Raw genomic sequence first — 27280 nt, forward strand, 5'->3', positions numbered from 1 at the left:
TTACATACGTAGCTACTGTTTTGTTATATTTGCATTTTTATGCATTCATTTTGTTAAAAACTGTACATTTATAGAATGTAAGGAATTGGATGTATTTTAAATACTGAAGTAAAATGTGAGAAAGTGTAATGTGCACAGGCCAGGCTGACTTTACTTTGTTTCAATAAGCAGCATGGTAGAAACTGTAAAGCATCATGTAGGCCACATAGGCAACTGGACTGCAGCTGATGATGATACCATAATGCCATGAATCCTTAAAGGCAGGACCAGATGCAGAGTAGAGTACCTAGGATGCAAGGACCCCCCGTCCCCTACTCACACTTCCCTTCCCACCCACCCTGTTTCCCCACCACTACACCCATGGCTCACTGCCCAAGCTCAGGCTATGCTGACACCAGCCCTGCCTTGAGGAATCTGCCTGTTCAAAAGAGGGACACAGGAGGCTAACATATTTTGTGTATTTCAGTCTGAAATATGCTACTGAACCTTAATTTTAAATCCCTTCATAGGTATTTGTATCAGACACACAAATCTCTTTTGCACAAACTCATTCAGTGTTCTGAATAAAAACAGTTTTCAGAGAAAGACTTTATTATTCAAGATTTAACATAACATCGACCTTCAAATATTTTTGTATGTTACTTTATTTCAGCTTTAGGGGCCCCTGCACGGTATAGTCACTGTATGATTTAAAATGTTTCGTGATCTATCTAAATAGCAGCTTCGTCCAAAGACATATTTACTCTGCATAATAGCTTCCCTAATAGGTTTCACCTATTTCATTAGAGCACTAAAAATGGTGAGCTGAATCAAAGCAGTCCCAGCACCATGTGACTGACAGCACTGCAAGAATGCCAACTTCATGAGACACTCTTACCCCCCTTTCTATTTCCCTCCCTACACTTTGTTCAACTCGCAGCACATATCCATCTATTCAATAACCTACATCACAGAAATTTTCTCTGTATGTGCAAGACACCTAAGACAGACAGTTTTAAAAGCCTCATTTCATATTAAACTTAGCAATAATTACACTTAAGAGGATTTAGATTTAACAGAAATCAAGTCAGATCTTGAAGCGCTAGTCTAGAACACTTCACCAACATCTGTTCTTTTATCACGGCATTTGCTTCTGGCCTTGGTCCTTGCTTTGAACGCTGCAGAGTTGTAAAGGTGCTGTGAAGGGAGGAGAGAAAAGGCAATTATGTAAGCAGGTTAAGCTAAGACTAGCATTTTATTTAACAACTTCTGGTTCACTCCCCAAAGATGGACAGTGTATCTTTTTTCCATGAATCACACTCACAGGCAGCTGAAGGCAATTCACAATAAAAAATGAACAAAAATGGAGAAAAATATACAAATACAAACCAACAACCTTCCCACAGACAAAAGGGAAAAAAAATCTAAGCACCTGAACAAAAAAATTATTTTCCCTTAACACCTAAAATTGGACAGGATTGATTCAAGTTGTGGGAATGTATTTCAGTGTGCCACCACTGAAAAGGCCCTGCACCCCTACTGGGCACCCATTAACTTCCAAAGGAGGAAGTACATGCAAGCAGGTCCTCTGATGATAACCTTCAATATATTTATATATTCAGCATTAGGGAATTAGTGGAAATTATTACAAGGATGTTTCCTTAGACTCTTGGGCAGCCTTGCTTGAAAAAACCTTGCAAGTTTAGAGGTGACACTGTTTGCGTGCCCCTCCCCTCCAGTGTTTGTACTACTGCTGGTTCCAGACTCCTCACATGCACTGCCTATTATGAAGGTGAGGAAGAGGAAAAGAACAAACCTTGGGTTCACTTGCCTTACCCTGCATTCAGCAGTGCTGGGCACGTAGTTAGCTTTGCTTGTGTCACCGCTAGGTATTGTGGCAAACTGTGAGGGAGAAATAATGTCTGCTAGGAAAAGCAGGTAACCTAGCTTACCCTTTCAAAACGGGGTATCTTCATGGTTTTAAGAGTTGCCTCATCGAGCATCAGCGGTGGCCCAAGTTCAAAGACATTCCGAAGAAGCTCATTGGACTGCATAAAACATCAAATTATTAGCTGTTGAAATCTACATCAACTGTATTCAGTGACAGCTAGTAAGCCTAATACCTCACTTTGCTTCAATGGGTAAAGTCCACAGATTTCCTGCTAAGAGTGCTGGAAGAGGGAAACATCAGAAGTCATTTCCAGCTCTTACTCTACTGCAGCCCTAGTTTAAAAGTAGATCAATGTGGACTCTAAACCCTTAAGGACAGAGGACACAGTATGCATTTACATTTCAGTTTCAGATTTCTCAAACGAACATACATGGTATGCATCTGAACTCACAGATCACATTAATTTCCTCAAAACAGATACTGAAAAACCAAGTTAAAGTTATTACTTAAACTGGACAAAACTCTCTCAAAAGGAGCTGAGCAGAATCTCCAACTCAGAGTTATGAAACAGACCCAAAAACAGAAGTCATTAGCCATTTACCTGCAAGTGATATTGCATCCCTGTTCCTAGGATTTCCTTGAAAGTATCATAGGTTTGTTTTTTAACCCAGCAGTCAATGTACATGCGCTCAGGTCCAAATTTGACCATCTCTGTAGGGAAGTCGTGTTCCTGAAAAAAATAATCAGACAGCAATAAAAATGCATTTTAAGAAACCAACTATGTAAGTATCGTTTAAGAGCAACAGAGGCCACACTCTGCAAAGGATGAGGGAAGAATTTCTGCTGGTGCCTCTTTCTCACTGCATGGCAAGTTGTTCAAGAGCCACTATCTGTGAACAGGACTTCATTTGCAGATTGTTGGATCCAAGTTATCAAGTTGGACTAGTCTGTGCCAAAACCACTATTAGACCACAGATCTGTCTGGAGAGAAGTCTTGTGCACATTTAGCAAAGCTACCAATGGATGCCAAAACAGTATTTACCATATTGCATACCGCCCTCCTGCAATAACTTCCAGTAACTTTCAAGAGTGTTTACAGCAAATAAAAATTAGAAACCCATGCACAGAGCAAGTAGGCTAACAACCCTTCAGAACAGTGAAATTACACCAACTGAAGTCTCACCTCCAAAACCCTAAAACATCTTATTCTGCTTCTGAAAGTATTGTTATTAGTTATTAGACTTATTGATCACCCCATCCCAACTTACGCCGGGGTCTGGGCGATTTACAATATGGCATTAAGCCTTAGATGCAATATAGAAACATAAATTATCATACAATTGATGACCAAAAGCCTGGTGGAACATCTCTGCCTTGCAGGCCGGCAGAACTGCATGAGGTCCCGCAGGGCTCTGACTGTAGTAGGCAGAGAGTTCCACCAGGTTGGGGCCAGGACCAAAAAGGCCTTGGCCCTGGTCAGGGACAGCCAGACATTTGGGGCTAGGGATCATCAGTAAGTTGTTATCTGCAGAGTGTAACGTTCTTCCAGGGACATAGTGGAGGAGACAGTCCCATAGATATGTTGGTCCCAGACTGCTCAAGGCTTTGAAGGTGAATACCAAAACCTTGAAGCTGACTCAGTATTCTACTGGAAGCCAGTGCAGCTGCCGCAGCACTGGATAAATATGTGCCATCTGTGATGTTCCCATCAGGACTCACGCCGCCGCATTCTGGATCAGCTGGAGCTTCTGGGTCAGCCTCAAGGGCAGGTCAGCATAGAGCAAGTTACAGTAGTCTATTCTGGGGATGCTGTTGCGTGGATTACTGTGGCTAGATCAGGGCGCAAGAGGAAAGGAGCCAATTGCCGTACCTGGCAAACATGGAAGTTTGGCAATATACATGACTTGGGCCTCCACAGTTAAGCAGGCATCCAAAGTCACGCCCAGACTCTTGACGAACAGTACCGGTCTTAATGGTGCCCTGTCAAATGGAAGCCTGGGCCTCCAGACCTGAAGCTCTCCCTCCCAGCCGCAGAACCTCCTTCTTTGCTGCATTCAGTCTCAATCTGCTCTTTTTTAACCATCCCTCCACAGCCTCCAAACCCTCAGCCAGATTTTGCGGGGCAGCAGATGGGTGGCCGTCTAATAACAGATACAACTGGGTGTCATCTGCCAGCTGAGCAAGGGGGCATATATAGATGTTAAATAACATGGGGGAGAGGAGTGTCCCCTGTGGAACCCAGCATAGCAGGGATTTCCTAGAGGACACATCCTCTCCCAGTGCCACCCTCTGCCCGCAACCTTGGAGAAATGAGGAGGAGCCATTGAAGGGCCACCTAACGAATTCCAAAGTCAGGGAGGTAGTGAGCCAGAAGATCATAATCAGCTGTGTTGAACGCTGCTGCGAGGTCAAGCCACAACAACAGCACTGCCCTGCCTTGATCCAGCTGTTTATGGAGATCATACATTAAGGCGACCAACGCCGCCTCTGTCCTGTGGCCAGGGCAAAAGCTGGACTGGAATGGGTCCAATGCCGATGTCATCCAGGAAAGTCTGGAGTTGTTCAGCTACTGCTGAACAGTTATGTAAATGAGGGCAACTCTCAGGGCATCCCACAAAGCAAGGAAAGTAATTGAGAAGGTCCTGCTCCTGGTGGCTGCCACGCTTCAGACATTTTGAGCGAAGCTATGTTGACAGACCTTGAATCACAATGTGTGTTATGTCATATGAGAGAATGTTTCCCCAGATACCTTGGACTTTAAACATTACTGGTTTATGGGACAAAGCTAACATGTTGGATTGTGCCCAGAGACTCACTGACAACCAATAAAGGCAATGTAAAACTGGCGTAGTATGATTCAACCTCTTTCTACTAATAGGCTTATATATCTGGGTCCCACTACATCAAGCCTAGAAACCAAGGGCTAGACTTCAAGTAGCCACGTCATTGGAAAAAGCACATTAAAATATTTTCACTTATAAAATGCAATCCCAAATCAGATTTAAAAGATTGCACCTGTGGAAAAAGACAACTGGACAATAACAAAGCTCTGAAGTTTCTATAGTGTATATCCAACTGTTTGGTTCCAAAGCCAGAAGGGCATTTCCACTGCTGAAGGGACAGGTGTTTTCAGAGATTCTTTCCTCTCACTAGACGTCCTCACTTGGTCCCTCATTCTGTTCTTGAGGGTCTCTGCTGAGCCCACAGAAGAGGGGGAAGAGAGTCATTAGATAGATCGCCCATGACTCTTCCCATTTTCAAGTTAAATAAAACTCCACATAATTACCTGATTTGGCCTGCATTCTTAGATCATTTGCCCTCTGATGGCAGTTTGTCTACATAAAATAAAGCGTCCTGCGCCTGTTCCACAGTGAAACTGATCAAATGTTCAACATCTCCTCTCCACACAAAAGATATGGCATTTTGAAATATGAAGTCCATTTTACCCAATGCACACTCCATTGGTATTTACCTCCACAGCTCGCAAGACATCTCTGAAGACGGATCGCTGTTTTCTTTTGTCTACCTTGGCACGGTGCTTGTTCCCATCTGTAGCCAGAGCCCTCAGTTTCTGTGTTAGAGGTTCCATATCTTCATAAAAGAAATCCTAGCCCAAGAAAAGAGAAGCAACAGTTAAATACAATGTCATTTTACAGGTGGGCACAAGCTTCAGAAACCCAGAACTCTTGAAATGGTTCATTACTTATTATCGTAACTCAAGTATCATTTATTTTAAAGTGATTATACTGCAGTACAGTATGCTATTATTCAGTAAACATAGATCAAGGCTGATCACACTTAAAAACTGTAACTTCCACAATTCAGAGTAAACAGTTCCTTTGAGCCTTCCCTTGAAACAGGACACTACATTTTGAAATCAATTGGCTCACAGCAGAACCTCTTATAGAAAAGTAGCCTTGCAGTTGTTTTTATTGGCATAGCCTAATGACGCTTTGTATAGGATGCAGCCATCTGTTAACTGGTCTATTGTGAAAAGCTCTTGAAAGCATTCTGGGTTTGGCAGTTTTAGTAAAGCGGGTCCTCACCCTGCATATGACTAATGGAAGTGAGCCAGCAAACGTGTTTCCCCTGTCGCATCCCACACAGTTTATATCTCAAGCAGCAGTACTGAGCACCTTTCACTTTCTTCCCCTTTCCTGGTTCCACACACTCTGCTCTCACCCAGCCCCAGTTCCCAGTGTCCAACTTACTTATCACGTGAGCATGTGTAATGCCATGTCAGCTGCTTCTCTGATTAAGATAACAGATGTATTAGCAAGAGCTGTATGTAGGCTTGAAACAGTAAGTAGGGTGAAGAGTAATTTGTTACTCAAGCAAGGACAGTCCAGGAGTTGATGCAGAGGTCAGAGAGCATTAACGTCAGTCAAAACACTACGTAAGTGACGGAAGGCCTGAATATCTATTCACTTCAAAATTAAAGGTCTATAGCTCAGATTCAAACTGCAACTCAAAAGGAACAACTACACAGACCGGAACAGTGGATTAACTGAATCACGCAGATTATTTCCTCCAACAGAAGGCATTTCCACCAGTGGAAGATTTTCTTTGCCTTCCTGCAGCAGCCTAAAACTGGCCCCAGAAATGCTGCTAATGATGGACAGGGGATCCCCCAGGTACAGCATGAGGGGGAAGGTGGAGGTCCGACCGCAGCACAAGGGGCAATCTGCATAAAATACCTCCTCCATCCTGGGAAACCCTCCACAGGACCCAAGCCCAGGTTTAGATACTGTACAATGCACTGGGGTGTGCCAACTTGTGTACAGCGAGCTACTCTTCCTCTAGACAGTTTTTCCACATACCTTCCCAAGACAGACACAGAGCTAACTTAACACTACTTTCTTCAGTCAGGCAACAGTGAAAAAATGAACTCAGATATAGTACATTATGGGAGTCTCAAACACTTAAGCAGACTCAAAAAAGCATGTTTTCTATATGACCAGTGGGGTACCACTTACATATGCAACGTTCACACACCACACTACAGGCTTACACTGCTGCATCTTCCATATTCAAGAGGACACAAATGCCAAACTAATGTAGAGCAAGACTACCTGCTACTGTTTAACACTATTTTGCTTTCTACAAATCACTGTTATATTGCTATAATGGAAAGTTACAATTCTGAGTTCTGAAACAGAAGGTCTAAAACAAACTAGGGAAGCGGGATCCATTTACAGCTAAAAGAACAACTCTGTTAAATAATGTGTATTTAAAAACTCTCAATACCAAGTCACATATTGATTTATTCATCAGAATGCAACTAATGCTCCAAAGCATATTAAAACACACTGCAAATCCAAACACTGCCAATTAATTTGCCTTTGATACAGTTCTTTAAACCTACCCCGTCTGTTTCTCTTGCTAGTTCAAAGAGAAGGGCTAGTGTTTCCCCAGCAGCAATCCTCATGTTTACATCGTCACAGGACAACAGAAGAGGAAATTTATGCAAATGCCTAGGGGAAAGAACAGAAGCCTCTTATTCATCTGTAAGATAGGAGTTATCTGACACACACACAAAAATAAGTCACTCAGTGCAGTCCTAAGCAGGGTCACACCCTTCTGGCCTCATGGACTTGCAATGAGCTTAGAAGGCTATGACTCTGCTTAGGGTTGTTCTCTGCCTGAAGCACCACTCCCAAGATGGGTTCCAAGTGAACACAATACACACATTTCAAGCTTTTTCTTCACTTCATTCATTGGGCAGATGGTCAACAGAAGGGTCCATGCCAACAGAGCGCTGATATGAAGAATTGTGTTCTGAGTGCTGGACATTCCATTTGAATTTCTTTCTTTCTGATAGGATTTGGTGAAGATATTTTCCAGGCATTCCATAGTTGAATACAATTCCTGGTTTTAAAGAACAGGCCAAGAAAGTTGCTGAACTGGATGCTCTAATTCTCCATAAAATAACAAAATGTACCTTTAAAAGTTTCCTTACTGTAATATCATCAGTGGCAATAAAGCAACACACTCCCAAGCAGGTAGCACACTAGACAAGAGAAGGAAGAATTTAGAGATTTTATTGTTAGGCATTCACTTGACATTTTGAACCCACAAAGTGACTAATACCTAGCCTACAACCTTATACTCCTCTATCCTGTCTAACATTTGCTTAGTCATCTAACACTTTACACATCCTTATTCTTAGGCAGTCTAATGTACCTTGCTTGACATGTTACTTTCATTTAACAGTTCAGTTAAGCACTGCTAGCCACAAGCTTCTAAGAAGGCTACTGAAAAGCAAAAAAGGGAAATTTCTAAAACTGTGGCAGCCAGAGAAGACCAGTGGGTCAACAAATAACTTGACCTTATCTTGGATGATTAAGGAATTTAAGGATGCTGTTGCACTCTGCTTCTAAGCATTCACCACCTGCTGACTGACCCTAGCTCTAGTCAAAGGATTATTTGTTGTGGCAATTATGCTGAAGACTTCTTCAAGAAATTACCCTTTGTCAACCATCAACAGCTGCAAAACAATGATAAAGAGCAGACATGACTTGTTCACTATTTCAAGACTAAACATCAAACAACACAGTAATATATGTTCTCTGATGCAAGAGATGACATGACGAGTTTGTGACTCATGTCCTAGGGCTAGGGGGTTAGTCACAACTCTACATAGGATTCTTCCATCCTGTCACAATTTCAGTTTCCAGCCTAACCAATGCATCATGGCTCCCAGCAGGAAATTAAAGGAGATATAAACTGGATTTAAGGAGATTGGCTCTGGTTCTGAGTGAAAAACCCATCCAAGCCTGGAACAATCACTGAAGTAAAACTGAAAGGCGCAAGACAGTTTCTTCCAGAATGTGAAGAGCAACGTTTATTTAAAAAGAACATACAACTTAAGATAAATATTAATCCTATAAATATTAATCCTTCTTTTAAACTAACCCTCAAAATGTGATAGCTAACTCCATCTTGTCCACCTCATTTCTCTCTGTCACCTCCTAACTCCATCAGTATAGCCGCCGTTGATGGATTTACAGCACTGCTCTCTCATTGGTTGCTTTGTCTCTGGGGCACCTTTCTTAGATCAAGCCATCACAGAAACATCCAACCCAACCCCACATTTCACCACTGGAAGATTTCAGCACTCCAACATCAAAAGTGTGAGTTTAGAACCCAAGCTATTAACTATTTAAACCTGCTCATGGTTTCTGCCAACTGTCCCATTTTATACTTACAGCTTGCCTTGCTTGTACACTTGCTGCTCCATCACAAAGGATTTTCTTCAGTACTGGAGCAAGGGTCTTAAAGATCTCTTCACTTTCAATTCCTGAGCCCAGCTGTACACAAAGTAGACAAGCCAGTCCTGCTGCTGCCCGTTGCTCATCACTCTTGCCTATATAAAAAAAAAAATGGCTTGCTATAGAATTAAGCCTGAAAGCAATTAACCCCCAAGAAGAGGAATTTGCCATTTAGGGAAGGTTTTGGGGTGAATTACCTTTCTTTATGCAGCGCTCTATGCTATCTGTTAGCGTCATTCTCCTTTCCAAGATGAACTCGTACAGTATTTTTGATGTCAAGGCATTTTTAAGACTCTCCAGAGCTGATTGCCTGGTCTTTGCACTATTGGGGACACAAAGGAGGCCCATGACAAAATGTCATCTGAAAATTATATACTGCCCATTTCAAGTAATCTCTTTTTTTTAGGGTTTAGAATCCACTGCCCTTCATACACTCACACACTCTCTTCCAGAAGTTTGGGACAGAATAAATACAGACACAGTGCACAGCATATTGAAGACTGAGACCTGCAAAGTTAAAATTTATAAAGTCCTAATCCTGGCATATAATCCATTCAGCCTTGATTAAGGCTGCCTGAGACATGGACCCAATCTCTGTCTTCATATCCTCTTGGGTACAAACATTCATATCTCCCTTCCCCACAACTCACCTTTTCCCTCCACTGATAAATGGGGAATCTAATTCCACAAATACAGGAAAAATTAGCAATAAAGGAAATCATAACTACAAGGATCACTTATCCCCACTACTAAACAATCTCATCTATCTAACTCACTAAAAACTAACTTTTACATTAAGGTAGTAAGTTCTCAGAACCTCTCAAATTTCAAAGTTAATAGTTATGCTCACATACATAATGGTCTTGCTCACATACCGAGCCGCTTTTACTTATATTTATTGTATTTATGTAAAGTTGTTTTATGGATCAATTGTTTTATGTATGTTGGTTTTATTAATGGTACACTTCACAACTCTAAAGCTCCAAGGACCCATGAGGAGGCAGCATCTTTAGTTTTAACCACTGCTTATCAAATTCATCTTTTCAGACTTCTCATACCTCTTGTCCAATGTTAGATCAATGAGATCCTTCAGTTTGTACTCAAGTTCTTCTTGTGTAGCTTCTTCGTCAATTTCAGCCACTGTATAAGATGAAAATTCTGGTGTTAAGATGTTTACTACCAGAAATTAGACATGCAACCTACAGAAAGCAGCTATGATGCCACCACGGGCACAGAATAACCATTTGTTTTCTCACTCTCATAAAGTATCTCTCTGAATGCTTTAGTTATTCATTGCTACAACCCTAGGGTGGTTCTTGAACAAACCATAACACAGGGCTTCTGCACTAATAGAACACCCATTGCTCCTTCACACCTATTCATTCCATTTCTTAAAATTCCCCAACATGTCGGAGAAAAATTAGATCCTCAATGACATAACAATGTAGTGAACTTTGGTCTACTTCAATTATGAACTAATTGATGAGGGTTGTGGTGTTGTTGGGGTTTTTTGGGGGGGAGAGAATAGCTTAGTATTTATTGCACATTTCTAGATCAGGATGCACAGCCAAAGTCACCATGTAGACCTCTTGTATTTTAATTCCATTCTTATGTTAAAGGTAGAAAAACATATATGTCCTAATTCATTTTGTAAAAAAGTAGTCTGTTAAGCCCATTTTCTTGGTTTTGGTTGATGGCAAAATCTTCTGTGCAGCCTCATCTCTCACTTGCACCCTTTTCTGCTCCAGCATCACTCCCAGGTCTCTTCAGTCCTGTTACTTACTGCTTCTCAAGCGACTCTTCTCTTAGCTGTCTGTTTCTCTAGCCACAGGTCTGTCTACAGCCCCCTCTGTTCACTATGCCCTTTCTTTCTCTCTACACACCAAAGTGCCCTTTTCTATGCCACCCCCTCTTGGCTAGCCTCCTTTCTTTTCCCTATATCTACTTTCTGCCTGCAACATGACATGTCTGTCTTCTCCCTTCAGTCCATTCCTTGCTGTTCCTGTCCCCATCCCATTCACACCTCTTTATTCCTGTGAGTTCAGGGAAAATGGCACACAAGGCTTTCATTCCTTTCACTCTTCTAAGAACTCATACTACTGAAGGAGATCTAACATGCAGGCAGACCAATAGAGTGCTGCTTAGACAGCAGCAACAAGTTATTAACACATCTCAATTCCACCTTGCGTTTCTGAACCCAGAGAGAAGAGCAAGACAGGGAGCGATGCAGGCATTTTCCACGTGCATTTTTGCTTTTTGGTGGGCTTCAGCCTTAAATAGTCACAAAGATGAGGGAAAAGGTATCTAGAATTATTGGGGGGAGGGAGATGCCCAGATGCAGTATACCATAATGCAGTATACTATTTTGTATAATATACTGTTTTTATGTAGTATACTGTTTTGGCATTAACACTGCATTCTGATCAATTCTCCATTTCAAGAGGGGAAAACACCGAGTTTTCTTTCTCTCACAGATTTTTTTTATAAGGCACAGCATACCATCCTCTGTGAAGCTAGCTGGATCGCTGAAGCCACTGCAGTGGCTCATAGTTTCAATTGATGCATCTTCATCACTAAAAGGCTGCATGTTTTTGTGCTGGGCACCTAAAATGGGAAAATGTAAAACAGATATGAAAGGCTAGGAAATACTATCAAGCTGCCTAACGTGGAGTCTCATACTGTATTGATCCATTTTGACTTCATAAAACTAGAACATTACTGCAGGCACAATTAATATCTGCAGCCTCTGAGTATTTCAGCAAGACACAGAAATGCACTCTAGCTTGATTAGCAGCAGACCACCTTTTAAGCTATACTGTTAATAAGGATAGTAATTATTGTAACCTCCCAGCATTATACTCCATAAAATGATAGGAAGCAGAAGCAACCATATTGCTCCAGATTACTAACACTTGCTTCTGCTCCCCATCCTTTCAGACTGTGTTACCTGCCACTTGGCCAAAAGACAGCCTTGCCAGGGAAGAAAAAACATTTCTTTAAAAAAAATTCACACATTATGAACATCAAACAAATGGCCAGCATACAGCCAGAGGGCAAGGGGAAAACAGTTTGTTTCTTTCAAAACCCCTTGTTCTGTCACACAAGCATCCTCCAATTAGCTTCTATGCTATATACATCACATTTAAACACTTTTAATATCTGACCTTAATGTGTGTAAAGCAGTTTAAACCTTCCATATGCATAGAAGATTAAGCACAAACATTTGTTTTGCCAGATTAGGAAAATACAACATCAAAGTTAGGTAACAGGAAGAGAGAAAACACATTCTGGCCTGGAAAAGGTGCCTGGAAGTAGCTTTCCAGTTCCATTATGAAAGACTGCAACTGCAACACACATCAGTGGATTAGAACTCTGGTGTTACTGAAATGTCCTTGCAACGAGTAAGCTCTGTACTGTCTCATGCAGACTTGTACTATTTATAGCAACAACCAGGTATTAATGCCACACTGAGATTTTCTAAGTGTCTAATAATGAATATGGCTTTTCAAGCTTCTAGTTACCACTCTTCCTTTCATAATGGCTGACATCTTTTGTCTCTCCGATGGCATCTATCAACAGTCTTATAACAATTTTCATTTGCTTCTGTGGATAATTTAAGCAATTATGACCCTTCAGCTGTCAGCTTTCTCCTACAGTATTTTAAAGAGCACCGGCAGTTTAAGATTACATCAATAGAAAGCATATTGTAATGGCTAGCACAGGCTTTAAGTACTGGTTGCATTTACAAGTAATGCTTTGTAAGTTCATACCTTGCACGTTTCCACCCCAAATGCAAAGATGGGCCCTCACTTTCATAGGTAATTGTGAAGTTCTAAGACAGAGGTCTTACTCAGGCTGGCAACTCTAGTCTCCCTTACAGAAATTACTTTAACCCATTTATCAGTTTTCAGTCTTCACTGCCTACTAGAAACTGGTTTGTTGTTTCTAAAGCATGAGTTACATCTTGTCTGGAATTTTTTTTTAACTAGTGCCTATGACGTTAGGTTTGCAGTTACTTTTGAAACTAACATTGTTTGGGGAAACCCTGCAGTAGTTCTCCAATCCCTGTCACTGAATCTTGGATTTTCTAGTACACATGAAAAATATGAAACAAGGGGGAGAGGTCACGGTAGATACAGATGTACAGACCCGTAACCACCGCACGAAAATAAAGAATGTTGTACACCAATTATTGAGTGAAAATCTCATAATATTGTATCAATCAGTTTCATATCCAATATAAAAAAATTCAATATACATTCACAAAAATATATATATCTGCAAATATAGAGACATTTTCACTTTATTTTCATGTGGTGGTTAAAGGTCTTAGTTTATTCACATCCAAATGAAAAATATAGAACATAGCACGATCATATGATGGTTCTTATGTAAATTTTTCCATATTTCCAAAAACTGCATGCCTTTGTCAGATCATTCCAGCTGCTTAGGATCGCTGTAATTACTAGTATTATCTTTAGAAATTACTAATCCAGAACCATCCATATGACTCATTCTGCTTTACAATACCATCGCATTAATGCGGAATAAAATGACCCAAAGGTCACATGTGGTATTCTACAGATCCCCATCAAGGACTTGCACCATTCTATATATATACATACACATATAAAATCGTGTCATAACCTTTACAATGACACTGTAAATTATCACTGCATCTTAGAAACATAATAACAAACCTTCACATTTGAACAGCACTATGAAGGCTTAAAACTGCTTTACACGCATTATCTTTACAACAATCCCATGATATGGTGAAAAGAGCTATCACTAAGCTGCCAATAGCAGACAAGGAGAGAAGACATGCCTGAGATCACCGAGGAAATTCATGACGTTAAGTGGAATTCGAACCGGGACTTCCCGATTTATTGCTCGGCGCTACACTACTCATTTCCGGTTCTCTTTTGAGTTCGGCAGCTAGTTAACCTGGGACAAAAGACTCTGTGCCCTAATGCGGAAGTGACATCGTTAACTTTGAACGGGCGGAGCCCCGTCTCTGTCTTTCCGACAGATGTCAAAATAGCTGAGCTCGGACCTAACGTAACACCATAACCAGTTCCCGACCCTCTCAAGACTCCTCACATAACATTATGGAGCCCAGAGTAGTTTTCAACCATCAGTGGGCGAGAAAACTATAATACCCAGAATGCCGCGCGGCAGCGCAGCACGCCCATTGGCTCTCACCTGATGCTCCGCGCGGGTTTCCTCCTCCTCGCCGCCTCGACTTGGGCATGGCTGCGGCCTATACGAACAACGACTCCGCGCGGATTCTCCTGGCGCTCCCGCACCGGGTTCTCGGTCTCCGGCCTGGTTTGTCTCTCTCTCTCTTTCTCGAGCGGCAGCGATAATCAACCGATGGAAGAGCAAGAGCGCTTTTTACTATAGAAACGTCTTTGTGAGGCCGGCTTCCCAGACCGAGGCAGCGGATATGATTGAGGAAGACAAGCGATAGGTAAAGCTGTAGCAGCGGCAGAAAACCCCGTGGATGCCCGTGAACGGAATCGATACATCTTTCTCCTCTCAGACGCCAGGAACTAAAGGCGCAAGGGTGCCGCCGACGCGGTTTTTATACAGAGCCCGGCTGAGGCAGAGGCGGGAAGAGTGACGTATAGAGGCGCGGCTTCCAAACATCCAATAGTGTTCAGCGTTTTGTAGACGCGTAGGCGCAAGGTCGCGCGGGGAATGGAGAAAATTGTAGTTTTTCCTCAGCGTTTTGGTAGTTTAACCAGGGCGCGGCCTCTCATGGATCAGGGTTCCCCCTCCCTTTCCAGACATAAGGAATGTAGTTGGCAGCGGTGCGTGTTGGGAGTAGTAGTCTGTGGTCTTCCGAGAGCCATTATGGTACATAAGGACTTCACGTCAGCGGCGTTGCCTCGATCGGGCCTCGTCCTTACACGACCTGCTGAAAGTTGAACGCTCTAGCCAGGAAAAACGGGCTAGAGGAGGAGAATGCCTGCCATTCTACCAGCGCCTCCTCTTGAAAAGCTGAACGTTTGATTTCCAGATAGGTAGCCGTCTTAATCTGTAACAGCAAAATGAAACAAAAGTACGGTGGCACAAATTTATTCTGGCATAGCCTTTCATAAATCAGAGTTCACTTCATTGAAGCCACTTTAAAAATGTACATGTGGCCTCTCCAGAGACCTACTTGAGGTGGTTTGCAAAGAAAAAACCAATTATAAGAACTTTCCCTAATAAACGACACTTCCGGTCTATGGCTTCAGCGATGGCGGAGGCTCTCTCCTGAACGGGGGAGGCATTCCGCGCTCCAGGGGTGCTGGAGGGGTGTCACCTCAAGTGGCACCCCCAGGTGAGCCTCAGTGTGGGGCTCCAAGCTGGGGGCGCTTGAGGGGCGACCTCTTCCACGGCTTGAAGCCGGGGAATTGAGGCGCTCCTCCCTGCCCCATTCGGTCCACCCCCTGAGAGGCTCGGTTTTTACCGAGCATAGCTGAATGCCGATCGGGACAAGCAAGCGGGTCAGCGAATGAAGCATGATTAAAAGGAGTCTGTGATCAGACTGTCAAGGAACTGGAGAATGAGACGAGCGAAGAAGCTTTAAAAGTGAGTTCCGATCCCCCCCCCACCCTCAGCAGCGTCGGGAGGAATCCCAGACGTAAACAAACCGAACTGTGATTTAAAGAGACGGGGAGGGGGAGAAGACAATTAATCACTCAAGCGTGCCAGAGACTTAGCTGTTTTTTGCGGATAAACCAGCACTTGCTGAAGAAGTGTGAAAAAGCACTCTTTAGTATAAACAAAGCGGAAAATGGCCGGCGTCCGAGGGAGAGGAGTAAGAGGGGGGCGTGGTTCTCAAAGTCCGAGAGTGGAGGAAGGAGATGTTTTCTCCACACTAACAGAGCTGCTTCGGCCCATTCATGAAAGACTCGATGGCCTTAACCAATTGATTGCTGCCTCAAACCAGAGCATGGCAAAACAGCAACAGCAGATCACCGAGCTTGTGAAAAAATCGATCCAAACTGATGAAAAACTTAAAGAGACCACACATGATGCTAAAAAGCTGAAGAAAAGAGTTGGTCTGATGGAACAAAAGCAGGATCTACACGAAAGGAAGCTATTGAACCTACAAATGGACAAAGCGAATAAAACCCTTAGATTCCAAGGGGTGGCTGAGACGACAGGAGAAATTTTGAAAGATGTGGCAGCTGAGCTAATCGCTCTATCGCTCGGCATTGCAACGGCTGAAGCGCATGCAGAGATAGAAGTGACATATCGTTCTTACTCTAAATATATTAAGCAAAACAAACTGCCGGGCGAGATCGTGGTCAAATTTCTCCGACGACAGACAAGAGATGATATTCTCAAAGCAACAGCAGACAAACCCCTGCAAATGGGATCAGCAAGTATCAGGGTCCTTAAGGACGTTCCATTTGAGGTTCGACAGAAAAGAAAAGCGTACAAAGAACTCATCTCAACACTTCAGATCAACCAAATTCAATACTCCTGGCTTTTTCCAGAAGGGGTCCAATTCAAATATAGAGACAAAAGAGAAAAAATCGACTCGGTGTTAAAAGCAGAAGAATGGTTGAAGCAATTCTTCGGACAGAAAGAGGAAGAGCAGCAAGACGGAGGAGGCCAGGCAGCTGACCTGGAAGAGACGGACAGAGACCTACTTGGAGCAGAAGGAGGCACGGCCAGAGAAGCATATGACTTGCGGCTAAGAGTTGCCAAATAGCACTTATGAACTAAAAAGACTTATGGATGAGCTGGAAGAAGTCTATGTGCACACTGAGAAGAAATTAGATATACAACAAAATGGACTAACTAATCTCCTAAATTCCTTGACTTAATGAAAGCATTAATCTTTATAACTAACTGCATACTAACTGTTAATGACCCTACTTTCTTGGGTTTTTAGTTATAGTGTGGGTTTTCTTTCTTTATACTGTTTGTATCCTGGGGTTTGTTATTTTAGTTTGTTATTTTTTTCCCCCCCTTCCATTTTTTCTCCCTCTCTTTTCTTTCCTTTTTGTAGTCACGTAGGTGTAATAAAAAATCAATAAAGCTACCCTTCGGGGGATTAAAAAAAAAAAAAAAAAAAAAAAGAACTTTCCCTAATAAACAACAAGCTAGGTGATAAAATCAGCATAAAACAATATTTAGTGAATTAAAATAATTTTCATGAAATAGTCCTCAGGCTAGATGCAGAGAATAAAAATAACCAATAGGTGAAACCATTCAATTAACAAACTGGGTAAAACTATATATTTTGGCCTGGTGCCTAAAGGACAGTAAGATTTTGTAACAGAAAAAATATGTACAGGAGGTCAGAGAACCATGGAAGAACCTGATAAGATGCAAAGAGATAATCAAGTAAGTACCAAGAACATTCCTAATAACAGCTGTTAGGAATCCCCCTTAGCCAAACTAAACTAATAAACATCTATAATGATTCCCCACTTCCGGTTCAGCCAGTGGTGGTGGTTTGGATTGCATAGACCTCGTGATGAATTCTGCTGTTTCAACCATTTTTAATGGTAACTTTCAAGTTTAACTGTGATTTTAATGACTTTATGAACTCAAGATAATTAGCTGGGTGGAGGGGCTTTTTTCGTGTAGTAGGAGCTTTCATAAGCATATGAAAAGCCCTACTGGGTCAGCATCTATCTATCTCAGCATCTGGCTTCCTAAAGTGGCCAGCCAGTCACTTCTAGAGAGTAGGGTATGAAAGCAACAGACCTTCCCTCCCCGCTCTTTCCCACAGCAATTAATATTCAGAGGCAACTGTCTCTGAATGTGGAAGCTCTCCATGAATTTGTCTAATCCCCCCTTAAAGCTCTCTAAAATACAGCAATGGCCATCACCACATCATAAATTGACTGGGAAAAAGTATTGTCTCTCCTAAATTTACTTACCATCCATTTCAGTGGGTGACAAAAATCCCCTTGATTGGATTTCTCTATAATATGCCCCACTTTACTTCTTTTACATAGCAAAAATGTGGTCAAACTCCTTGCAATCTGTTTGCAGCCATGGATGTATGCTGTGGCTTATGAAAATGTATATCACCAAAACCGTATTAGTTTCTAAAGTACTTCCACGCGTCTTTCCTTAAATTGTGTTAAGGCAGTTGTAAAATACCAAATGTGTGATAATGTTGCATATTATATCAGTCCAGGTGAACTCTAACTATAGTACTCGAGGCATTACTTTATGTTCTGTGAAGTATTGCCTTGTCAAATGAAGCTGAGTCATTGTTAGCTGCTGTAGTTCATATGATGCTGCTAAAATTAGATGATCTTTCTGTTATTTCTACTCCATCAACAATCCCTCTGGTTGCCATACAATTAGGATAAGTAACAAGTCCAGGGTATGAAATGCTGAGCTCAGTCTGATGAATGTATTATGCATAATTGCCAGCACCAGACTTACCTCATAGATTTCTCTACGTGGTGACAGGTGCTTGAAAAGAGCTATATATTCAAGCTCTCTTTTCTCATCATTTCCTTTGAAATCTGTTATGAACATTTCTGACATCATGCTTAGTTAGTGCAGCAGATAATAATTAGCTTGCTCCAAAGAATGTCAAATAAAAATGCAAAGACAAAACTACAGCACTTTTTGAGGCTCTTAATTCTATGGACCTAATAGTACCTAAACCACTATTTTTCTTGAAAACTGTCAATCCAGTTTGCAAATAAGACCTTAACTTTTAGGCAGAAAAACAAAGCAAACAATTGTCTTTTATGATAGTCATCTTGTAGCATAAATAGTTATCTCCATCCAGTTTTCGATCCTACCATTAAATATGCTGGCCCAGAAATAGAGATAGTATGTTATTTGCACCACCAACAGGTAGTCTAGCTTTCTGTTCTGTGACAGTTCAATGCTGTTTTCAGCATCTGTGGTTTAATCAAATTAGTTTAACTAAGAATAGTATAATCCTTGATAAGAAAGAATGCAAAGGATAGATAAGTGAAACTATAAAAGTAGAATTTTCACAACTTTTACTACAGAAAAGGTGTGATTTGCTGAACCCAAAACTGTTCTCCTTTGCTCTGTGCCACTCTGTTTACCTAAGGGAAATTGTGAACATACACAAGTTTGAAAGACGAGACTCACCAGCAGCAAAGTTATGATAAAGAAGAGACAACACTTAATTCCTGGTAATAATATAACCCTTATTAAAGAATTAATCCACCAAATGACACTCTTCTGTTGGTTGAAGTTGGAGTGCCAAAGATCTCTATACCCAATTGCATATCATTTGGATGTTTTTCTTTTTTAAATGAGCTTGTTGTCAGTTTTCATTAGTACTCACTTCATATATGAATAGCAGTTGTCCCAAAAAGTAGGTTCAAATCTTGTCCACATTCTAAAGATCTTTGCTTCTATTTTAAGACTTGCTGAGATCCCCAACCTGCAACTCCATTTGAATCATATACCCAGCTAAGTTTCTCTGAGGCAACTGGGCTTTTTCTAGGGTTTCTGTGGTTTCTTGCTTCACATGTTTCTCCCAGCTCCTTAAAAAGTGTTTTCACTGAATTTTCATAACTGCACAAAATGAGAGGGAAGGCCACCCATGTGGTAAGAACTGCAAATTGTACTTGCTCTTCTGAAATGTCTCAGTTCTGTCTGTAACAACTGTTAAAGTTGGATTGGCTCAGGGGTGAGGAAGAGGATACAATGCCAGAATGTGAAATCAATTTTGTGATCTTACTTCTAAGTATATATGCATAGATTGGGCTGTAACAAGATTAAGTTTGCTGCGGGGGGAACCAATTTGTCCATATAACTAGAAACTTGATAAAAATGCATCATGTATGATATTCAATATGGGACAGCATTTCTAATTTACAAGCTCACCTTCTCTTTAAGGATTTTGTGTGCTTCCTCAGACTCTGTGTATTGTACACATAGGTGTTTATGTAATAACTTTAAATATAGTTGAAATTAGGCTGAGCAGCATGAACATATTGAATCATCCAAAATTACAAAGTGCATTTAACAATCTCTACCACTGCAGACTTATGAACCAGCCAACCTGGGATTTGGGTGTGGATATGTATTCCTGAGCTCTGAGATCAGCATTCCAAACTAATGAGACTAATGTTGTAACCACAAATGAACTGGACTGGTTTACTAAGGGACCACAATATGAGTAAGATCAAGTAAGGAATCTCATACAAACACAAATTACATATTGCTGGACTAAATAAGTTTATGTGTAACAATTGTTTAAAAATAGTCAAGTCAATGTAGATGGGAAGTTTTCTAGAAGACTTCCACTGGCCAAGCGATGGAAAGGGCGTTGGAGATACTCTCATAATAACTTTAGACAAGGTGGATGAGTTCAAAGTTCCACTGGCCTAACACTTTATTCTTATATCTTGAGTGAACGTTTATATACTAACCCCAGCCAATCACTAACAGGATACATTAATTACCTACTCTAACAATGCTAGAAGAGTATCACCTGGTAGTTTAACACCTGGCTGTAATTGCCTTAACCACTTAGCACGACAGCTAAGTCTTACACATAGATCATACTGATCTAGATCCAGTAACTGCTTGCTACCTCAACCTAGACATACATCTCAATAGTATTACCCAGTAACTGACCGCTCTATCCACTATCAATTACCTCCGCTTTCTTAGTTCTGTATTGTTTGCTCTTTTTGAATGCTTAGTGTGCTTGTAATTAGGGAAATACTTTAATAAAAACTATTTAATTTACTCTTCAGATCTGGAGTATTTCTACTGTGCCAGACCTTGGTATACAAGTGGTATGCGATTCCTGTACCCCTCTGGCCTATCCTGCCACATAGCTAACTTCCCCAAACAACAAGGCAGGCCATTGGCGGTAACAGCAATGTTCACAAATGGAAGAACCACCATACATTTTCATGAATTTTGATGCAGTTCATGGCAGTTTGTTCACAAAAAAAACAGCTGAGCAGTGGGGACCCTGCTTTCTGCTCCCCATGAAAAGCTGCAGGGAGCAGAAAGCAAGGGGACATTTAAACCAAACATTTAAATTCCCCAAAACAAAGGTATTGTCTGCACATGTGCCATTTCACCCACTGCTTTCTGCCCACTGTGGCTTTTGGTGGCCAGAAGAAAGCAGAGGGTTAAACGGCGAAATGTGTACTGGCTTACAGGCTCTGATTATCAGGTGCCAGAAGTCAGGTAAAGCAGAGTCGTTCAGTCCAAGATCAGGGGTCCAGAAGTCAGGCAAAGCACAGTAAATCTGTCCAAAGTCAGGCAAGGCAGAGTCAGTGGCTTAGCAACTATTGTACGCATTGCATCCATACTTAATAAGCCTCTCTTGGCTGGTTTTATAGCCTCATGCTTAAGGGTCATGCTTGCAACCAGTTACTCAGAAGCAATCCTTCAGCTACTCATCTGTATTATCAGCAAGCAGCTAGCATCGGTCCAGGAGGTGTGTACTATACTGTCTTGTCTGTAGCTCTGTTCTCAGCCTTTGTCTTTGGCGCTCTAAGGGTGTAGGTGATACTGGTAAGCTGGGAATAGCCAACTGAGGTTCACCTGCTGAATCTGGGCTGGAAAAGAAGAAGAAGAGGAGGAGGAAATTGGATTTATACCCCGCCCTTCACTACCCAAGGGAGTCTCAGAGCAGCTTACAAACTCCTTTCCCTTCCCCTCCCCACAACAGACACCCTGTGAGCAGTGTTCCCTCTAAGCTGAGTTAGTGTGAGCTAGCTCTTAGTTTCTTAGCCTCCGGCTCACACATTTTTGCATTAGCTCAGGAAGGATGGCTCCAGAGCAAACTGATTTATGCAGTAGCCAAATCGCTCGCTCACAGCTTTAACGCCAGTAGCTCACAAAGTAGAATTTTTACTCACAAGGCTCCACAGTTTAGAGGGAACATTGCCTGTGAGGTAGGTGGGACTGAGAGAGCTCTGACAGAAACTGGAGGGGGTTGGTGGCTCTGCACAAGCTGTTGGATGTAAATCCTGACAAGCCTGCAGGTTATTTTCTTGCTGGTCAGCTTCTGTTAACTCAAGGCTGGCTGCACAAGGTTCCGCTTCTCCTTGCTATCAAACCCTTGAGGCTGATCTTGAGAAGGAGCGGGAAATAAGGGAGGTGACTAAAGCAGATAATGTCATACTTGGAGAGTTCAACTGCTCTCACATTGACTGAGTAAATGTGTGCTCAAGTAATGCTGTAGAAATAGGGTTCTTAGACATCATAAATGACTGTGCACTAGAACAGTTGATCACCAAGCCAACCAGAGGGGTAGTGACCTTGGACTTGGTTCTGAGTGGGTCTCAAGACCTGGTGAGAGATGTAGAGGTTGTAGCACCAATTGAGAACGGTGACCACAGTGCTATTAAGTTCAGCATTCAGGTGAATGGAAAGTTATCCCTAAAGTCCAAAACTGTCACATTTGATTTCAAAAGAGGGAACTTTACAAAAAAAGGGGGGGGGGATAGTAAAAAGGAAGCTGAAGGGGAAACCCAAGAGAGTCAAATCCCTAGAGGATGCTTGGAAGCTATTTAAAACCACACTAATTGAAGCCCAAACAGAATACATTCCAAAGGTTTGGAAAGGTACTGCCAAGTCTAAAAGAAGCCCTTCATGGTTAACAACGCAAGTCAAGGAAACTATAAAAACTAAAGAGGCTTCTTTTAAAAAGTGGAAAGTCTGCCCCAATGAATTGAACAGAAGGAACCACAGGCTCTGGCAAAAGAAATTTAAGTCAATAATTAGCCATGCAAAAGGAGATTTTGAGGATTGGGTTGCTAAAAGCATCAAGACAAACAATAAACATTTTTAAAAATATATCCAAAGCAGAAAACAGCCAGAGAAGCAGTGAGGCCTTTCAATGACAAAGGAATAAAGGGAGACCTTCGACGAAATGCGCAGTTGTGCCAGCTGAGTGCTAGCAGTAGCAAGCCACACAGACACAGTCCTGTGCTTAACTATTTACAGTTTATTTACAGATATATATATTTTTCTGGAGCTCACTGACAAAGTGCTCCGCAATACAGTCATAGAGGAGGAGAAAAACTTACAGACACTATACACTTATATACAAGCTACAGCCAATCAGCACACACCACTGAGTCATTGTTACTGAGCTGTTCAGCTCCTGCTAGAACCGGTCTGTTCTGGCCTCTGTGGCTGTCATAGCTGTCAACTAGATGGGTGAGATCACCAGGTCTGATGTCTTACCTAGGCATGTTTGCCAACATGCTAAAGGAAGATGGGGAGATGGCAGAGAAGCTCAATAACTATTTTGCTTCTGTTTTCACTGTGGAAAGTGTGGGGCACATACCCATGCCACAGCCCCTGTTTTCAGGAAGTGAATCAGACAAATTGCAGTGACCAGAGATGAAATTCTGGACCTACTGGGGAAATTAAAAACTGATGTTTCCATTTCCTGATTGCATACACCTATTAATTAGGGAATTCAAATGGGAGATAGTTGATCTACTAACTTGTATACGTAACTTATCACTAAATTCAGCCACTGTACCAGAAGACTGGAGAGCAACAAATGTTACACCAATTCTTTTAAATGGATCCAGAGGGGAACCAGGAAATTACAGGGCAATCAGCCTAATGTCTGTCCTAAGCAAATTAGTAGAAACTGTAATCAAAGGTAAAATTATTAGGCACATGGAGGGACAAAGCCTGCTGAGGGAAAATTGGCATGGCTTCTGCAAAGGGAAGCCCTGCCTCAGCAAATTTTTGGAGTTCTTTGAGAAAGTGAACAAGCATGTCGACAACGGTCACCCGGTAGACATTACATACTTGAACTTTCAAAAGGCTTTTGACAAGTTACCTCACCAAAGACTCCTGAGTAAACTTAGCAGTCATGGGATAAGAAGCTGGGTTCTCTTTTGAATTAAAAATTGGTTTGGTACTATTTAATTTATTAATTAATGATTTGGAACTAGGAGTGAGTTGTGTAGTGGCCAAGTTTGCAGATGACACAAAATTATTCAGGATGGTGAAAACCAAGGCTGGCTGTGAAGAGTTACAAGAGGATCTCAACAAACTGGGTGAGTGGGCAACAATGTGGCCAATGAAGTTTAATGTTGTTAAGTGCAAAATGATGCACATTGGGAGAAAAATCCCAGCTTCAAGTATAGGCTAATGGGGTCTGAACTTGCTGAGACTGAGAGGGGAAAAGGTGTTGGGGTCATAGTGGATAGCTCAATGAAAGTGTCAACTCAGTTCGCTGCAGCAGTGAAAAAGGTGAACTCTGTGTTAGGGATTATTAGGAAAGAGATTGAAAATAAAACAGTCAATAGTAAATGCCCCTATAGATCTATGGTGCAGCCTAATTTGGAATACTGTCTACATTTCTGGTCACCGTATTTCAAAAAAGACACGGCAGAGCTGGGAAAAGTACAGAGGAGGGTGACCAAGATGATTAGGGGGTTGGAGCACCTTCCCCATGAGGAAAGGCTGAAGAGTCTGGGACTTTACAGTTTAGAAAAGAGAGGACTAAGAGGGGGACATGATAGAAGTTTATGAAATTATGCATGGGGTAAAGAGAGTTGACAAAGATACATTTTTCTGTCTCTCCCCAAATACTAGAACGAGGGGACATCCAACGAAACTGTTCAGGACAGATGTAAGGAAATACTACTTTACACAGAGAGTGATTAAAATGTGGAATTTGCTGCCAGAGGATGTAGTGATGGCCACAGGGGGAAAAACAGCTATAAAAGGGGATTAGATAGGTTCATGGAGTATAAGTCTATTAATGGCTACTAGCCATGGTGACTGAGGGGAACCTCCACATTAAGAGGCACTAAGCCTCTGAATCCCAGAGCCAGGAGGCAACATTAGGGGAAAGCCTTGGCCTCTATGCCTTGTTGTTCTGTCCAGAGGAACTATTTGGCCAGTGTGTGAGACAGCATGCTGGACTAGGTGGACCACTGATCTAATCCAGCAGAGCTCTTCTTATGTTCTTATTATGAGAAAGCCTGTGGTATCTTAAAGAGCTTAAAATACTGTGTTTTGATGAAAACAGGAAAAGGGGAAGATTTGGGGTTAAGGCTCTGAGAAATAACTTGCACCAATTACAGGTGCAGTAGCTAGGTCTGGTGGCAGACTATGCTTTAAGTAGCAAAATCTAGGAAGTTACATTAAATTATTAATGACAATGCTACTGTGCTTCATTTCGTTAAGTTAGGCAGTCTTGCTGATACAACATTTTTATGGTTAGTTGAAGATGCTTCTGCACTGTATTTATTTGGCATCTTGTCAGTGCACACCAGGGGAATCCATGACCTGTTTTTGAAGGAGGTTACTGAGAGTTTGAGTGAAGTTTTATCCAGGAGGGCTCAAGCATACCTGTGCCAAGTTCCTGATATTTATTTCTTGGAAGGTAGATGTTCTTCAAGAAACACATAGCTGTGTCATCTTGTTTATTACTTAGTGCTGTATTCTCAGATCAGAAATCTTCATGGGAGGAAGAGGTTAAATAGTGAAAGGTGGAAATTTCTAGGTGGAGGCTTTGGAATTCAGAAATTTTAAGGGACTGCCGTGGAGAACCATGACTTTCATTAGCTAAATAAAATATTTTGGCCATCTAAACTGGCCACTCCATTCTGCCTAAAGCTCACAGTCTTCCCCTTGCCACAGGCCTGTTTGCCAATGTATGAATGTCTTTTGTTTTAGAGGCTTCATTTCCTTTCCTTTATGCAGGGGTCGCTTCGTAGAAAAAGAGCTAGGGGAACTCATTAGCATATGCCACACCCCCTGTGTCATAAGGCCACACCCCCTGAATGCGCTCGCCCGCTTCGGGATCCTCCGAGACTTGATCACACCAATCTCAACTCTCTCTTGGGTCTTGATGCCTGCCAGTAATTCCCCCTGCCTGGGGGAAGCCGCATTGGACCAAAATACAGTACAAACTGCTGTAAGGAACACCCGTCCACCCTGAGCACTTACAGGGTGCGTCAAATCGCCATTTTACCCCGACCAGAAGCAGGGGGCAGGGCTTCGTTGTGTGCCCCGCCCCCGCATCTCACCCGGGGGAACGGCGATCTCCCGCGATCCCCCCCGAATCGACCCCTGCCATTATGTTGTGCTAAGTATGAGTCGTGGAAATGCTTTCGATGAAATATCCTGGACCCTGCCACATCACGCTGTAAACTTTCAAGTGGCTCAGTAGTGCTTGATTCCATCATTTTGTTCAAAGTCCTCCAGTTTCACAGATGTTTTTGCATACTCTTATCTGGTTGGGTGTTCATCAAATTTCTATTTTTCTTCTTAATGAATGAGGAACTTTTTAAACCATCTGTCATGATCCTAGGCCTAATTGCAGTTGTTATTATTTATACCTCTTAGTCTTTAATAAAATTGTTTGTTACTCTGCCTGGGTCCTCACACCTCATTTGGTAACTTAGAAGGTGGAACCTGTTGGAAAAGGACTGGATTAAAGGGCTGTGTGGGTGCTCTGGGCCCTTCCAAGGAGACCCATACCAGAGTGGTCCATTAGAGCAGGGGTGTCGAACTCATTTGTTATGAGGGCCGGATCTGACATAAATGAGACCTTGTTGGGCCAGGCCATGTGTATCGTAAAATGTAATGCCAGATAGCGGAGATATAAACTTTATAAAGGACACAAACACAAAGGGGGTTTTTTACTTAAAATAAAATATGCTTAAAACATTAGCACTCGTACAAAATTTTGTTTATTTAACAGTGTCTGATAACTGACACTTCTTGCTCTGAATTATTGCATCAAAATGTCTGTGCTGTTGCAATCTTGAGTATGCTGTTCAGGTGTGTATCTGTAAGCTGCAAACCTACGATGATGCAGGAACAGCAGAACTGGAAGAAGAAGCAGAAGATGGCCAGTTCCACTGCGGGCCTGATAGAAGCCCTCCAGGGGCCTGATGCGGCTCCCAGGCTGCCTGTTTGACACCCCTGCATTAGAGAGCCTTTCTAACCACTGCCTGTGACACCCTCCAAGAGGGAAGAGCCTGAGGATTCACAAATACCATTTTCAATTGCTCCCCACTGGAAGGTCAATGCTTGGTTTAAGATAAGGGTGGGCTGAGTTCTTGCTGCCTGCTCTTTTTACAAGAACACATGGTAGACTCCATTTTGAAATCACTTCACTGGAGGGCTTAGGTAATGCATGTAAGTTCTGGTTCCCAACTTCCTGGTA

At 42.0% G+C, this 27280-nt stretch overlaps 1 protein-coding gene across 1 annotated transcript; it reads right to left on the reverse strand.

The window, feature by feature from the left end:
• Positions 1 to 596: 596 nt before the first annotated feature.
• On the reverse strand, positions 597 to 14708 carry IFRD1 (interferon-related developmental regulator 1). Its single transcript, XM_015415452.1, has 12 exons — positions 14347 to 14708; positions 11641 to 11745; positions 10200 to 10281; positions 9339 to 9463; positions 9079 to 9236; positions 7830 to 7880; positions 7560 to 7738; positions 7236 to 7344; positions 5343 to 5477; positions 2472 to 2600; positions 1932 to 2027; positions 597 to 1176 (listed from the first exon to the last, which is right to left on the reverse strand). The coding sequence occupies exons 1-12, from the start codon at positions 14393 to 14395 to the stop codon at positions 1087 to 1089; spliced, it is 1308 nt and encodes a 435-aa protein (XP_015270938.1). The 5' UTR covers positions 14396 to 14708; the 3' UTR covers positions 597 to 1086.
• Between the last annotated feature and the right edge of the window lie 12572 nt (positions 14709 to 27280).

This window comes from Gekko japonicus, unplaced genomic scaffold (genome assembly GCF_001447785.1).
Source record: "Gekko japonicus isolate JY-2015 unplaced genomic scaffold, Gekko_japonicus_V1.1 scaffold1334, whole genome shotgun sequence".
NCBI lineage: Eukaryota > Metazoa > Chordata > Lepidosauria > Squamata > Gekkonidae > Gekko > Gekko japonicus.

Excerpts from the sequence above, each read along its gene's own strand:
- IFRD1 (XM_015415452.1), bottom strand. The coding sequence starts at position 14,395 with ATGCCCAAGTCGAGGCGGCGAGGAGGAGGAAACCCGCGCGGAGCATCA. Across the intron at positions 7,881-9,078 it reads GTGTACAAGCAAGGCAAGCT|TGTGCTACCTGCTTGGGAGT; the intron begins GTAAGTATAAAA and ends TCTCTTGTCTAG. Across the intron at positions 2,601-5,342 it reads ATGTCTTGCGAGCTGTGGAG|GAACACGACTTCCCTACAGA; the intron begins GTAAATACCAAT and ends TATTTTTTTCAG.